Genomic DNA, 16,494 nt, shown 5'->3' with positions numbered 1-16,494 from the left:
CGGGTTAAAACATCCCAATCGCCGGGGTTAAAACATCCCAATCGATGGGTTAAGACATCCCAATCGATAGGTTAAGACATCCCAATCGATGGATTAAGACATCCCAGTCGATGGGTTAAGACATCCCAATCGCCGGGTTAAAACAACCAAATCACTGGGTTTGGCAATTTTCAACCCAACTTGGGTTGTTTTTATCCCAGCAATTTTTAGAGTGTAGATGGCTTGAGAGTGAGTAAATTATGGGATAATTTTCATTTTTTGTGTGAATATACCATTTAATGTGAAGCTGCTTTCTCTGCTTTCTCTAAAATGCTTTCTCAATCTGTACACTCTAAAAATGCTGGGTTAAAAACAACCAAGTTGGGTTGAAAATGGACAAACCCAGTGATTGGGTTGTTTTATCCCAGTTTGCCCAACCTGCTGGGTAGTTTTATTTTACTCAACAGCTGTTTAAGAATTACTGTATTGCTTGCTTAAAATGAACACAAAATATTTTGGAAACTATCATTTATTAATATTTTTAATAAAAGAACATTTAATAAATTGCTTATTAATAAATGTTCACCTTTTGATTATTATTGTTTCCTCTAGTAATTATGTGTCTGATTTTTAATTTCCAACATATTTTGGGTTCATTTTATGCCAGACATATAGTCATTTTTAAACAATAGTTGGGTTAAATAAAACTACCCAGCATGTTGGGCAAACATTTAACCCAACCGCTGGGTTAAAACAACCCAATTGCTGGGTTTGTCAATTTTCAACCCAACTTGGGTTGTTTTAACCCAGCACTTTTTAGAGTGTAGGATGGCGTGAGGGTGAGTAAATTATGGGATAATTTTCATTTTTAGGGTGAATTAACTCTTTAATGTGAAGCTGCTTTGAAACAATCTGTACTGTGTAAAGCACTGTAGAAATAAAGGTGACTTGCCTTGATTTGAATTCTAAAGGAAAAATGTCAGAATTGCCTTTTTTCATATGTTTTTCCATGGCAGAAATACACTTCCATAAAGAGCCTGTTGGCCACAGACGTTGGACATGTGTTTACCTTCAGGTCATATGAGGAGAATGGTCTCCCTGGGCTGTTTTGCGGATGGACCAGCAGTCTGTTGGCCGTCCTCATGTCCGGAGTGAGACTGTCTCCGTGCGGATGCTGCATGGGCATCGTGGGGCTGTAGAAACAGGTGATGGGCCTCTGGTTGTGTGCGAACACGATGGGAAACTCTCGTCTCATCATGAGCCTCTCGGTGGGGCTCCCCACATCTCCACCCAGATACATGGATCTGGGCGGCTCTGGGACGGGGATGGGGGGCGGCGGAGGGGCCGGAAGGGCCGGAGGGGGTGGAGGCCCCTCCAGAGAGCTCATGCTGACCTCATAGGTGGATTTGGCCCTGGGCAGGACGCCGTTGGGCTGGAGTGTAATGCTCTTCTTCAGGCCCATGTACGGCGTGCCGCTCTCGCTGTGGATGTTTCGTGACCTGTCACCCCAGTGTGGTTCGGCTTCATCGAGTCCTTCGTACTGATAGGCGTCGGCCTCGTTCACTTCCCCCAGGCGGCCGAGCGACTGCGCTCTCTTGCGTGCCGACGGGCTGCTCTTGCGCAGGGAGTTGGAGCTGGTGACGGACAGCCGGCTCATGTCGGACAGCATGGCTGAGATGTAGTCTCCATGGCCGATCATACTGCCTCGCACGATGGTCTGGGGAGGAGGAGAGGCGGTTTGTGATTAATGCGAACTGAAACACGGCGCTATTTAAAGAGCGTGTGAATTCACCTGGGTGCGGATGAACTCAAAATCACACTTTCCTCTAAGGAGCCTATTTCTGGCTGATTTGTGTTTGAGAAACACTGAATGACTCGTCTGAGCTATTGCAAATAAAGACCAAAGTGAAGTAAAACCTTTTTAACAAAGAGCCTGTTTTGTTCATTTTTGATGATGCCATTTATGTCGCCTTCATTTACAGATGATATAAATGCACACTCTAAAAAAATGCTGGGTTAAAAACAACCCAAGTTGGGTTGATAATGGACAGACCCAGCGATTGGGTTGTTTTAACCCAGTGGTTGAGTTAAATGTTTGACCAACCTGTTGGTCAGTTTTATTTAACTTACAGTAAGTATTGATTAAAAAGGACTATATGGCTGACTTAAAATGAACCCAAAATAGGAAATTAAAAATCAGACACAAAATTACTAGAGTAATTCAAAAGGTAAACATTAATTTAATAAATGTTTATTGTTTAATTATTATTTATTAAACATATTAATAAATGTTCATTTCCAACATACTTTGGGTTCATTTTAAGCAATCAATACAGTCATTTTTAAACAATAGTTGAGTTAAATAAACTACCCAGCAGGTTGTGCAAACTGTTCACTGGGTTTGTCCATATTTAACCCAACTTGGGTTATTTTTAACCCAGCATTTTTAGAGTGTATATGTTTATGTTATTTATAATAATATTATTTATATTTTTATTTTTATTTATTTATTTATTTATTTATTTATTGCTTATTAGTATTTGATTGTTATAACATGTTTTTTGTTTTGTTCAGTGTTAGGGAAAGTTACTTTTAAGAATCAGTGAAAAAAATAAATATGTATTATAAATATACATAATATATGTACTGTACAGGTGTGTTATATATATACAAGGGAAAGTGAATAAGAGCTTAATAAATATGCTTGACATTAACTTTTTGTTCACCAGCCACTGTGGTTTTCCAAAATTACTATCCACTCAGCATTTTCACTGGCCACAATTTTGGAAAAACTGCCATATAGATATTTTTAATATTATCTCATAATTTGGCAGCAGGTATATTAGGCTGCTGTCACTTTAAGACCTGACGCACTGATCCATTACACTGTTACACATGCGTTTTCTTTCTCAACTGTTTACATTCACTTAAAACATCACTTGACTGGCATTTTGACATTATTTTGTGTGTATTTGACCGCTTAAGCACAACAAGCAGCGAAAAGGAACTCAATTCAGTACTGAGAGGTGGCTTTATGTGCAAATTCAAACCCTGTAACATCAACAATATTAATCCGGAGCAAATGAAACAAAGCAGGTTTGTGTGTCGACCCGCTGTAGGAGAGATGAGAGAAAGAAAGTGCAGCTGGTATCGTATATGGAGTATTGGAAGCATTTCAGATATTTCAGTATTAATATATATTGAAAAAATCAATATTTTTTGACAACACTACATTGCACTTAGTTTATTATTTCAGATGCCTTTTTAAAAGACTATTGAAAATGTATATATTATATATAAAATTCAATCCGCCAAAGAGTAACTGCGTTACACGCCACTGCTGAAATACACCCAGCCTGTACAATAGAGGGCGCAGCTCAAACAAACCTTTCAGCTGTGCTGCCATTCTGGATTGCAGAAGAAGAAAGTTCAACACTCAATTTAGCACATAAAACACTAATGTGATGTCATTTTTGATTATTCGTATGGTTGAATTGGATCATCAAGCTCAGCAGCAAAGACATTGGTAAGTAAAGTGAGATTAAGTACATAAACCCCTGGTTTCACAGACAAGGCTTAAGCTAGTCCTAGACGAAACTGCATGTTTGAGCTGTTTTAACTGAAAGCAACTTCCACTGACAGATCTTAAAATATGTCAGAGCCATTGTTTTGTCTCAAGATGCACACCAGTAATGTTTTTACTAGGGTACGTTTATAAAAGCTACTTAAATGCCTTAATTGAAATAAGACCTAATCCTGGCTTAGCCTAAGTCCTGTCTGTGAAACCAGGCCATGGTGTATTTGTATTACTTAACCTACTTAATTATTGCAGGTTTGCGTAATATTCTGACTTTGCATTTCACTGTTTTTATTCATTTTTAAGGAATACTGAATCAGTTTTTGTGCGAGTGAGGTGAGTAAATGCTCACATTTAGTCTAGAACTGCAATAACCATCATGTTCACACATGTAATTTGCTTTACTTACTTGAAAATATTAATATTTTGTTGTAAATTTAAAACTAATGTGTTACTTTACTAGTTACTTGAAAAAGTAATCTAATTACGTAACTTGTAATGCATTACCTCCAACACTGGTTTTGTTGCTGTTTTATTTCCATTATAATAAAAAAAGAAAGTGAGCTGCAAAAATGGCATTTCTGCTAAATGGATGGATGGACGGATTTATTTATTTACTTGCAAATAAAGACCAAAGCAAAGGAAAAACCTTTTAAACAAATAGGCAGTGACAAATGTGAAGAGCAAAAATGTAAAAGGTAAAAATACAAATGAGTCCATCCTGTTTGCAGAAATGCCATTTTTGCAGCTCACTTCTTTTTATTGTAAGGAAAAAACATTAATAACAAAACAAAAACAGGCACCGCTTCCTAAGAATGACGTTCAATGAAGTTCAAACTGAGGACACACCGCACACTTTGCTCATACTTTTCAGAAAAGATGTGACATTCATGTGTCTGTATTATATTTGCAGCATTTACTGACAGCTGTCGTGTGCTTTATTCACAGAGGTTTTGACGGAAGTGACACGAGCTCAGGGCACATATTCACCAGCAGACAATAAGATGGAGAAGAGAAGGGACAACTGATGTCTAACAACATCCACAAATGAAGGTGCAGAGCACATTTCAGCAGAAAACAAAAGTCATTTTGCTTTTCAAGTAAGTTTGAAAATCATTCATTCAAAATGCATTTGATTTCCCCATCAAACACTCTGACATCACATTCATGAAGTAATTCAGAGCAAGCATATGTTCACGCATAGAAGAACAGAGATCTTTAGATGGCTCTTTTGCTTGGAGTTGCAGTTTTTACGCCTGAGTCTGGCAGTGGTGGCGGCCAGCATGCATCATTATTAATTGCCAGCGTGAGGTAATAAATCTTTTCTCCCTCCGAGGATTCAGCGCTCTGAATCGGTGTTCACAGCAGGGCTGTTAGTTGAGGCCTGTGATAGATAAGAAGCCAATGTGACAGAGGAAAAAAACATGTGTTTCCGAGCGCCGTTGGCTTCCCTCGAGGGGAAACGCGCCGCCGCAAAGCCTGGAAAGTAAGTCTCTGAAATAAGATTAAGACCTGAATTCTCTACTTAAATTCAAGCCCTGTCCCAAGTGAGGCAAAAGCCAAAATGGGAACCAACGATAATGCTTTGCTGACAGATTGAGAAGGGTGTTGAGATTAAAGGTGCTGGTAAAATCATTATGAGTCAAGAGTCAGCATGCTATACGCTGAAAACAAAAAAGCAACTACATATTTTCCAGTTTATGTGCTTCAAACCCCATGTTAGACCAACAGAATCCTCCAAATGTTAGTCTCCGAACAAAGAGTTTTAAATTGAACAATATTGCTGAGATGTTATGGGTTTCCATGCATGCATTGCAGCACGAATAAATTATGCGGTTTCTGTTATAGGATTATTGTTTCGCTGTTTGCTGACTTTTTTGGTTACATTTTTGTAGTTGTTTTGTCGTTATTGTTAGTTATTTGTTGTGTTGTGATATTAAGAGCTCATCGTTTTACTTTTGTTGATTGTCACCGTTCTTGAGGTCTGTGTGTCAACTGATGCGGTCTATGTACAACCTTCAAAAAATACATCCCAAATATCTTTGCTGTGTAAAGTAAGTGAATGCATCTTCAGAAACTAGTGATGTTTAGTGAAGCTTTTTGAATCAATTGCTTCACTAAATGATTCAATGAAACGCCACAATTCTGATGCCTGCTGGTCAGAACAGTGTAAATACAGCAAAAATAATAGCAATATATAATAATAATAATAATTTTTATTTATAAAGCACCTTTCCCAAGCTCAAGGTCACATAAAAACATGCATAAAAACACCTTTTACCAACTTTTATCTATTAAATCTATTAAATGCAATTAACAAATCATCTAATGCCATTAAATATGAAGTGTCTCACAGAGTTCCCCTAGCGGCGAACCACTGCAATTTCAAAACAGTTACCACATAACGAAGCCTCGTTTACTGAAATCACGTGACTTTGGCAGTTTGATACGTGCTCTGAATCCAAACAAATGATTCACAACAGTTTTGAAGCTTCACAAAGCTTAAAGCTTCAAAATCAGAAACTAACATGGATTGAATGTCCTATAATATATGGTTACCAAATGATAGATCATAATGTATTGTGATACTACTTGAAAATTTGCGGAATAATCCAGTTGCCTTGATGAATTTATTGGCTGAATGAGGCATTTTGCATTTGGTGAATTAACCAATTCAAATTGACGGACCAATTTTAGTTGAAATAACCCAAAAATTTGAATGCATCATGTTGTTTAACTTTTAAGTTTTCTCAACAATTCCTTTTTTTACAGTGTAGAAATGAAGCTTCTGCATTAATATATATCTAGTTCATCTTTTACATGCAATCTGCAAACAATCACATGGCACAAGCTGACTGGCCTCTGCTGATCCTGTAGCCAATGAGATTGCTTGTTCAACATTTAAATAGCCTGTTAGTTCATTGTTTGCTGTAAGCTGGTCCTGCAGCAGTTCCGCTGAACCCCTCCACCTCCCCAGCTCCACCTGCCTAGATCTGCTACAGGATTTATGTATTATGCAGCATTGCCATATTCAATAACATTCTAAAACTATGTATACTGGGGAAAACTTAAAAAAAAAAAAATTATACACATCTGTCGCTCATAATGTTTTCCTATGCAGTTGCTGAGGTGGTATGGATGGTTTTCCAATCAAATGAAAGTGAACTGAAGTGGTCTGTCATAGCATTGTGGGATATTTCTTAACATACGAGATGTAATTCTGACCTTCTTTGGTTTGAGCTCCACTGGTGTTATCCTGGAAGGGTCCACCATTGGTTTGGGTCTCCGGAGGTTTTCTATTAAACTCTGCCATTGTGTCGGAAGGCCGACGAAGACCCCTCGCTTGGCGTCAAAAGACGTATGAACACGATGCTCAAAGTTCTTCGGTGCCGAAATCTCTGGCCTCTTCTTCTTCTTTTTGCGAAACATTGTCAGATACTACAGCAGAGACCTTTCAAAACATGAAGAAATATGAAGAAAAAGAATTAGGTAACACTAGAGCTGCATGATTCTGGTGAAATTGAGAATCACGATTTTCTTGCCAAGATTCTGAATGGAGAACGAAACAAAATAATGAAATTAACTAGAAGTTCTGACACAATGTTTTTTGGTGCAATCTATTTAAATAAGTGAATGATTCAATGACTCACTTATAAAGACTTCACTTGTTTCATTGCTGGATGAATCAGAGTTTTTGAATGAATCTCTTGAGTGAATGATTCAATGACTCACTCATAAAGACACTTGTTTCATTACTGGATGAATCAGTGTTTTTTAATGAATCTCTTGAGTGAATGATTCAATGACTCACTCATAAAGACTTCACTTGTTTCATTACTGGATGAATCAGTGTTTTTTAATGAATCTCTTGAGTGAATGATTCAATGACTCACTTATAAAGACTTCACTTGTTTCATTACTGGATGAATCAGTGTTTTTTAATGAATCTCTTGAGTAAATGATGCAATGACTCACTTATAAAGACTTCACTTGTTTCATTACTGGATGAATCAGTGTTTTTTAAATGAATCTCTTGAGTAAATGATGCAATGACTCACTTATAAAGACTTCACTTGTTTCATTACTGGATGAATCAGTGTTTTTTAATGAATCTCTTGAGTGAATGATTCAATGACTCACTCAAAGACTTCACTTGTTTCATTACTGGATGAATCAGAGTTTTTTAATGAATCTCTTGAGTGAATGATTCAATGACTCACTTATAAAGACTTCACTTGTTTCATTAGTGGATGAATCAGTGTTTTTTAATGAATCTCTTGAGTGAATGATTCAATGACTCACTTATAAAGACTTCACTTGTTTCATTACTGGATGAATCAGTGTTTTTTAATGAATCTCTTGAGTGAATGATTCAATGACTCACTTATAAAGACTTCACTTGTTTCATTACTGGATGAATCAGTGTTTTTTAATGAATCTCTTGAGTAAATGATGCAATGACTCACTCATAAAGACTTCACTTGTTTCATTACTGGATGAATCAGTGTTTTTTAATGAATCTCTTGAGTAAATGATGCAATGACTCACTTATAAAGACTTCACTTGTTTCATTACTGGATGAATCAGTGATGAATCTTTATGATGACTCACTTATAAAGACTTCACTTGTTTCATTACTGATGAATCAGTGTTCTCTCAATGATTCATTACTGATGAATCAATGACTCACTCAAAGACTTCACTTGTTTCATTACTGGATGAATCAGAGTTTTTTAATGAATCTCTTGAGTGAATGATTCAATGACTCACTTATAAAGACTTCACTTGTTTCATTAGTTTCATTACTGGATGAATCAGTGTTTTTTAATGAATCTCTTGAGTGAATGATTCAATGACTCACTTATAAAGACTTCACTTGTTTCATTACTGGATGAATCAGTGTTTTTTAATGAATCTCTTGAGTGAATGATTCAATGACTCACTTATAAAGACTTCACTTGTTTCATTACTGGATGAATCAGTGTTTTTTAATGAATCTCTTGAATAAATGTTTTAGTGATATACATTTTTTTTTAACAGTCTCTTGTCATCACTTACTGATGTAACAATGTAAGTGATACAATCTTTATTTGAAAAGCCAAGTTACTTTCAAAAGGTGATTTATAATTATATTACATTATAATATTTCTATTCATTGTTACACAGAAAATATAATTCATTAAAACACATCACAAACAACCAATTTCAAATGTAACAAGAACTTACATTACTTCAAAGAATACAATACTACTACCATGGAACAAAACCTGTTGAAAGTGAAATGTATTGGGTTATTTTTCAATTAAAATGAGCAACACTATACTACAGAATACACATTTCTATTTTTGTCCTTTCATTGCATAGTTGCACTAAATCTGGCTTAATTGTGTTGCATTGCCTCAAAGCAAAAGAAATATCAAGTCATTTTTATTCTTAAAATAGAAAGCCCAACACAGACATATCTACTGATTCACTGTCAGCATTTTTAATCAGCAAAGAGAACGTTGTCTGTGACATGCACATCTTCTTTTGTCTGCTCCTCCTGTTCATCGAAGGCTATTTTGTGCTTGAGAGCACCGCTATTGGCAGCCATTCGTATGCGTGTGTGTGTGTGTGTGTGTGTGTGTGTGTGTGTGTGTGTGCTTGCATGTGAAATGAAGTATATCTGCTCAATTAGGGCTTACTCATTCTGCCTGCCCTTTAAATGACAGACAGGGAACGCTGAAGGCCTCCGGCCCGTGCCTTTGGGTTCAAAGTGCATTAACTTGATAAAAGACCAGAAAGCAGCTGACCTCCCATCACACTGAAGGACTGCGCTGAATAACTCTCTCTCTCTCTCTCTGATGTTCAGGGAAACATCCATTCATGCCATTGTCTTCTTGCTGCTGAGCTTTCGGAAAGGCAAGGACGGTGACTGACCTTGTATATTTTATGTCGTTTTTAGTTTCTAGTTCAGTTCAGGTAATGAATCTATTGGTCATTTTAAAATGATTTAATAATGCGTAGCATTTAAAGGGGTCACATTCTTCTTCATTACTTTTGTTATGAACACTGTGAAGTGGTAAATAAAACAAAGATTATTGGCGTGTGTTTTACAAGAAAATACTATTTCAGTCTTTCTACCTAAAAATTTCATGTTTAATCCAATGTGTATCTTGCTGTTTCTCTGGGTTGTTTTAACCCAGCGGCTGGGTTAAATGTTTGATCAACCTGCTGGGTAGTTTTATTTAACTCAACTATTGTTTAAAAATTACTTATTGCTTGCTTAAAATGAACCCAAAGTATGTTGGAAATTAACATTTATTAAAATATTTAATAAATGAACATTTTATTATATAAGTTTAACGGATAATAATTAAACAATAAACATTTATTAAATTGCTTATTAATAAATGTTCACATTTTGATTATTATTGATTCCTCTAGTAATTATGTGTCTGATTTTTAATTTCCAACATATTTTGGGTTCATTTTAAGCCAGACATATAGTCATTTTTAAACAATAGTTGAGTTAAATAAAACTGCCCAGCACATTGGGCAAACATTTAACCCAATGGCTATGTAAAAACAACCCAATCGCTCGGTTAAAACAACCCAGTCGCTGAGTTAAAAACAACCCAATCGCTGCGTTAAAATAACCCAATCGCTGGGTTAAAGCAACCCAATCGCTGCGTTAAAACAACCCAATCGCTTGGTTAAAACAACCCAATCGCTGAGTTAAAACAACCCAATCGCTGGGATAAAACAACCAATCGCTGGGTTAAAACAACCCAATCGCTGGGTTAAAACAACCCAATCGCTGGGTTAAAACAACCCAATCGCTGCGTTAAAATAACCCAATCGCTGGGTTAAAGCAACCCAATCGCTGCGTTAAAACAACCCAATCGCTGCGTTAAAACAACCCAATCGCTGCGTTAAAATAACCCAATCGCTGGGTTAAAGCAACCCAATCGCTGCGTTAAAACAACCCAATCGCTGGAGTTAAAACAATCCAATCGCTTGCGTTAAAACAACCCAATCGCTGAGTTAAAACAACCCAATCGCTGGGATAAAACAACCCAATCGCTGGGTTAAAACAACCCAATCGCTGGGTTAAAACAACCCAATCGCTGCGTTAAAATAACCCAATCGCTGGGTTAAAGCAACCCAATCGCTGCGTTAAAACAACCCAATCGCTGCGTTAAAATAACCCAATCGCTGGGTTAAAGCAACACAATCGCTGCGTTAAAGCAACCCAATCGCTGGGTTAAAACAACCCAATCGCTGCGTTAAAATAACCCAATCGCTGGGTTAAAGCAACCCAATCGCTGAGTTAAAATAATCTAATCGCTTGGTTAAAACAACCCAATCGCTGAGTTAAAACAACCCAATAGCTGGGATAAAACAACCCAATCGCTGGGTTAAAACAACCCAATCGCTGGGTTAAAAAAACCAATCGCTGCGTTAAAATAACCCAATCGCTGGGTTAAAGCAACCCAATCGCTGCGTTAAAACAACCCAATCGCTGCGTTAAAATAACCAAATCGCTGGGTTAAAGCAACACAATCGCTGCGTTAAAGCAACCCAATCGCTGGGTTAAAACAACCCAATCGCTCGCTGGGTTAAAAAAAACCCAATCGCTGAGTTAAAACAACCCAATCGCTGGGATAAAACAACCCAATCGCTGGGTTAAAACAACCCAATCGCTCGTTAAAATAACCCAATCGCTGGGTTAAAATAACCCAATCGCTGGGTTAAAACAATCCAATCGCTCGCTGGGTTAAAAAAACCCAATCGCTGAGTTAAAACAACCCAATCGCTGGGATAAAACAACCCAATCGCTGGGTTAAAACAACCCAATCGCTGCGTTAAAATAACCCAATCGCTGGGTTAAAACAATCCAATCGCTCGCTGGGTTAAAAAAACCCAATCGCTGCGTTAAAACAACCCAATTGCTGCGTTAAAACAACCCAATCGCTTGGTTAAAACAACCCAATCGCTTGGTTAAAACAACCCAATCGCTTGGTTAAAACAACCCAATAGCTGGGTTAAAACAATCCAATCGCTGGGTTAAAACAATCCAATCGCTGGGTTAAAACAATCGCTGCGTTCCAATCGCTGCGTTAAAACAACCCAATCGCTGAGTTAAAAGAACCCAATCGCTGGGTTAAAACAACCCAATCGCTTGGTTAAAACAACCCAATAGCTGGGTTAAAACAATCCAATCGCTGGGTTAAAACAATCCAATCGCTGCGTTAAAACACCCCAATCGCTGCGTTAAAACAACCCAATCGCTGAGTTAAAAGAACCCAATCGCTGCGTTAAAACAACCCAATCGCTGGGTTAAAACAACCCAATCGCTGCGTTAAAACAACCCAATCGCTGGGTTAAAACAATCCAATCGCTGCGTTAAAACAACCCAATCGCTGTGTTAAAACAACCCAATCGCTGCGTTAAATCAACCCAATCGCTGGGTTAAAACAATCCAATCGCTGGGTTAAAACAATCCAATCGCTGTGTTAAAACAACCCAATCACTGTGTTAAAACAACCCAATCGCTGGGTTAAAACAATCCAATCGCTGGGTTAAAACAATCCAATCGCTGGGTTAAAACAACCCAATCGCTGGTTAAAACAACCCAATCGCTGCGTTAAAAGAACCCATTTGCAGGGTAAGGGTTAGTTTTTAACCCAGCATTTTTTAGAGTGTAACACTTAAAAAATCTTAGACACTTCAGAAAAAACATTCCATGAACAATGTATAAATAACGTTTTTGTGCAAACGTTTTGAGAACATTATTAAAGACCAGATAACTTTCTATTAACGTTCTCAGACCATTAGCTAAAGTTCTGAGAGCATTCCCTGTTAGCTGGGTATATCTCAAAAATGTATTCCTTGTAGATATACTATCTTCAAAGATTGCTTAGAAGAACAGCAAAAGTCTTAATCTTTTCTCCTGAAAAAGAGAAGAGTATGTTTTATAGGAGCCTGTAAGATGATTGAACAAGAACAGAAACACAGCCTGGAGGAGATCGACCCGACATGCCTGGGAAGAGACAAGATGGTTTGTGTGAAAATCAACAAAACCACTAACCACCTCGGATTCTCTTTGACTTGACTCGAGCGATGTCAGAAGCCCTTAACATGCAACAGCATTCAACCATTTAACTTCTGTAATATGACACGTTTCTGAGAGAAACAGGTTATTCAATCATACAGAAATGCAGCTATAGGGTAGATGTGAGTTGATATGAAAAAATGGGTCACATTACAAGTACGATGGTTGTCAGTTTGTTAAAACAATACCTAAATAGCTATTTGGCTGTTTAATTAGTGACATCTGACAGGGACATTATGAAGCTGATGAGTTTACATGAACATAATGAGACCTTTCTCTCTTCAAGAGTTTCAGAAAATATCTCAACATTCATTTTATCGCTCTATATTTAATCATTTGTGTATATTTTTATTTCTCCCAAGAAATTAAAGGAGAAACATCTGAGACAAGATTGATACTTTAGTGTTACATAACTGAGCAAACTCTAAAAATTTCTCCTCTGTTTCTTTATAAGCAGCAGCACTATATGATGTCACACTGTCTATTACAAACTGACAATAACACTAAACGCCATTTAACTGATTGTCCTTGAGAATAAATGCTTCTCTAGATGGCAAGACTATCTGTTTCTGTTTGCATGAGGGCTCGGGGCGAATATTGATCTGTGTGTGTTAACTGAATCCAGGAACTTCATCTATCAGTCGGATCCTTAAAACAAAGACAGCCGTGTTGAACATGGAACATTTGTGTTTAATAGAACAGAACTGATGTAATTGAGCACATTTCACATCAACTTCAGCGCTCAATATTACTCTTGATATGTTTTCATCAAGTCTGTGTTTATGGTATAATCTAAAGCATCTGCTCCCTGGCGGCAGGTGAAAAAAGCCCTTTATATGGGAGTCTTTGGTCCCTAAATGGATTGTTTTGTTTTTACAGCTATTGTTTCTTTTTAAGGACTTTGTGGTCACGTAATCCAAAACCAAAGCTGTCACTTTTGAAACCTCAGCCAGACTAACATTCCAGCTAACAAAAATACGTTCTAAGAACATTTAGCTAATTGACCCTTTACCAGGAGTTTGATTGACAAGCGACCTAACCAATCATAACGCCAAATCCAGCCATTTTGTCCAACAAAGCAGTCAGGAGTTAGAAGATTAACCTCGGTGGACTTGAACTTGAAAAATGGTGTGTACTGATGTTTTTCCACGTTTGAAGCAACATACCTTCTGATGTTCATTCATGTTTTTTTGATGCTACAAATTAACTAGTAGGAAGAGATGATCGGTTCACGAGCTGCTTGATCTGAGGAGCCACAAAACGGTTTTTATTGTTCAAATTTCTTAAAAAATTACACAGTTTGAAAGCTGGGACTTTAATATCATAAGTAACCTGCTCTGTCTTGTCTGTCAGCGTGTTGTCAGTGTCCTCTTTGCTCCGCGATGTATTTTTCACTCTATGTGGCGCCACGAGCCACGGCTTGTCGAACAAAGCAACAGTAACTAAGGGGGGCGGGTCTTTGCGAAGGGTCAATTAAGTTATAAAAACACTATTTCTGAATGTTCTCTGAACATTCAAAACTTCCAGTGTTTTAAAAAACACTTTTTATTTGTTATGCAATGTTTCTGCAAACATTATGAAATTGTTACTTTTGAATGTTCTGAAACAAGTAGTAACATTTTAAAAAAACGTTAGAGGAACATCCAACTAAATGCCCCGATATACTTCAAATGAAATCAAACGAACTGGTGTGCTGCGTTAAAACAACCCAATCGCTGTGTTAAAACAACCCAATCGCTGCGTTAAAACAACCCAATCGCTGTGTTAAAACAACCCAATCGCTGGGTTAAAACAATCCAATCGCTGTGTTAAAACAATCCAATCGTTGAGTTAAAAGAACCCAATCGCTGGGTTAAAACAATCCAATCGCTGTGTTAAAACAACCCATTCGCTGGGTTAAAACAACCCAATCGCTGAGTTAAAAGAACCCATTCGCTGGGTTAAAACAATCCAATCGCTGTGTTAAAACAACCCAATCCAATCGCTGTGTTAAAACAACCCAATCGCTGTGTTAAAAAAACGTTTTGATGTAATTTCGAACAAAATCAGGCCAAAGTAAAGTTTATTTGTTGTTCAGTTCAGGAGTTCAAAACAGCTTGCCAAAGCGAACTCTCTGGAAAAGTTTGCTCTAGCTGGTAAACACATTCGAACTACCATTGGTCCGTTGCAATTACGTAATAGGTAGGTGTGGCTATGAGGCTCCGCCTTCTTTGATGTGGAAATCTCCTCCGGTTCATTTCTTCTGTTCAGTCCCTCGAGGTCAGACGTCCGCGAGTAAAAACATGAACACACTGGAGAGCCGCTTTGTAGTAGAAAATGAAGTTGTAAATCTAATTGAAAGATGTACTGACACTGTTTTTTCATGTTTAATATTGTAAAGCTATTATGCCCCTTTTTACAAGATGTCCCCAGAGTGTGTATGTGAAGTTTTAACTTAAAATAAATTTTTTATAGCATGTTAAAATTGCCACTTTTTGGGTGTGAGCAAAAACGGCAACAACAAAACAGGACAATCTCACGCACTGAAAATGTCAGCCTTATATGTCCGAACCGGAGTTGGACACTGATGGAGAGACTCAAGAAGAAGTGACAACATGTAGAACGCAACAAGATGTTTCTGAATGGTTAGAGGATGAATTTATGTAGTTGATGTGGCGCTAATTATCTTCAAGTCATCAACTAGCATGTTCTGTCGTGATAATCTATAACATGCTGTACAGATGCCCATGTGGGAACTGTTGTAAGATCTATATAAGCTGCATGGAGATATAGCAGGTATAGTTTAGTTTAATTATGGTTATAACTTATGTTGTCATCTTGCTTTTTTGACGTGCTATTACAGTTGCATGAAATATTGCATTTGGGTGAAAAGACGGGTACGACGGCTTGAGCAGACCCTCGTTTGTGAAGCAGTCCGGCACAAAATGATAGGTGCAATCGACTTTACCGATTTTCTTCGAAAAGGAAATTTAACTACAATGTCCACAGTGACTGAGATGGTGGGAATCTATGGAGACTCTTATGTGCATTGGTACATCCCAAAACACAACACTTGTAAAGCCTCTTTGGCGCAGACATCTATTTCAAACTTTTTTTTTCCCAAAGCGAAGAACGAAAATTAACTTTGCATGAGTGTATTTAGAAAAAAATGTTGTATAAGCAATGTATAAGTCGCATTTTTGTGCTGTTTTGGGAACATTATTAAAGACCAGATAGCTTTGAATGAACGTTACTGGAAGAAAGTTTGGTCATAACTTTGAGAGAACCTTGCCAGAATGATCCCGGTTAGCTGAGATGCATGAGAAATCAGATTAGGATTTCCAAACATAAGAGTTTGATTCAGCAGCTTGACATTGCCAAGTTGTAGTGTTTCAAAACTTTCTCAATGACACACTCAACTCCAACGAGATGTAATCGGATTTTGCATGTCGTTTGGTATTAATCGGATATCATTATTAAAAGCTGTTGTCAACCTTACTTCATCCATTAATCTCAGGAAAAGCACAATGTTTATCTATCTTAATATTGTCCAGCACTTTATCCCATGTGGCTCATAATCCATTTAAATACTGCAGCTAAAGCAGCAATATCAGCTTTCAAAAAGACTAATCCGTTTTCACTGTCACAGCATTTAATCCAGATTTGATATGATGACAGCAATTGAAATGGAGCAGAGGCCGGACTGAGTGACCTGAGCAGTTTCAACTGGTGAAAAATAATGTTGCAATCAGTCCAAATCGCTGTGTGTTGAGAACAGAATAGTGCATATTATCTGTCTGCTGTAATAGAAAATGGAGAAGGATTATGTTTGTCTTCTCATCGTGTACATTTTTTTGTGTTT

The 16,494-nt window shown here is 37.4% G+C and overlaps 1 protein-coding gene across 1 annotated transcript in view; it reads right to left on the bottom strand.

The window, feature by feature from the left end:
* Window positions 1–16,494, bottom strand: part of LOC125269271 (serine/threonine-protein kinase PAK 6) — a 42,023-nt gene that overhangs the window by 9,326 nt on the left and 16,203 nt on the right. The window contains exons 2-3 of the mRNA XM_048192162.1: window positions 6,782–7,007; window positions 1,049–1,696 (exon numbers count right to left, since the gene is read on the bottom strand). Coding sequence (XP_048048119.1) covers window positions 1,049–1,696; window positions 6,782–6,985 — 852 coding nt within the window. The 5' untranslated portion in view covers window positions 6,986–7,007. The remainder of the gene's footprint in view (window positions 1–1,048; window positions 1,697–6,781; window positions 7,008–16,494) is intronic.

Source organism: Megalobrama amblycephala, linkage group LG5, assembly GCF_018812025.1.
Source record: "Megalobrama amblycephala isolate DHTTF-2021 linkage group LG5, ASM1881202v1, whole genome shotgun sequence".
Classification (NCBI taxonomy): domain Eukaryota; kingdom Metazoa; phylum Chordata; class Actinopteri; order Cypriniformes; family Xenocyprididae; genus Megalobrama; species Megalobrama amblycephala.
This window is presented reverse-complemented; position numbering and strand designations above follow the sequence as displayed.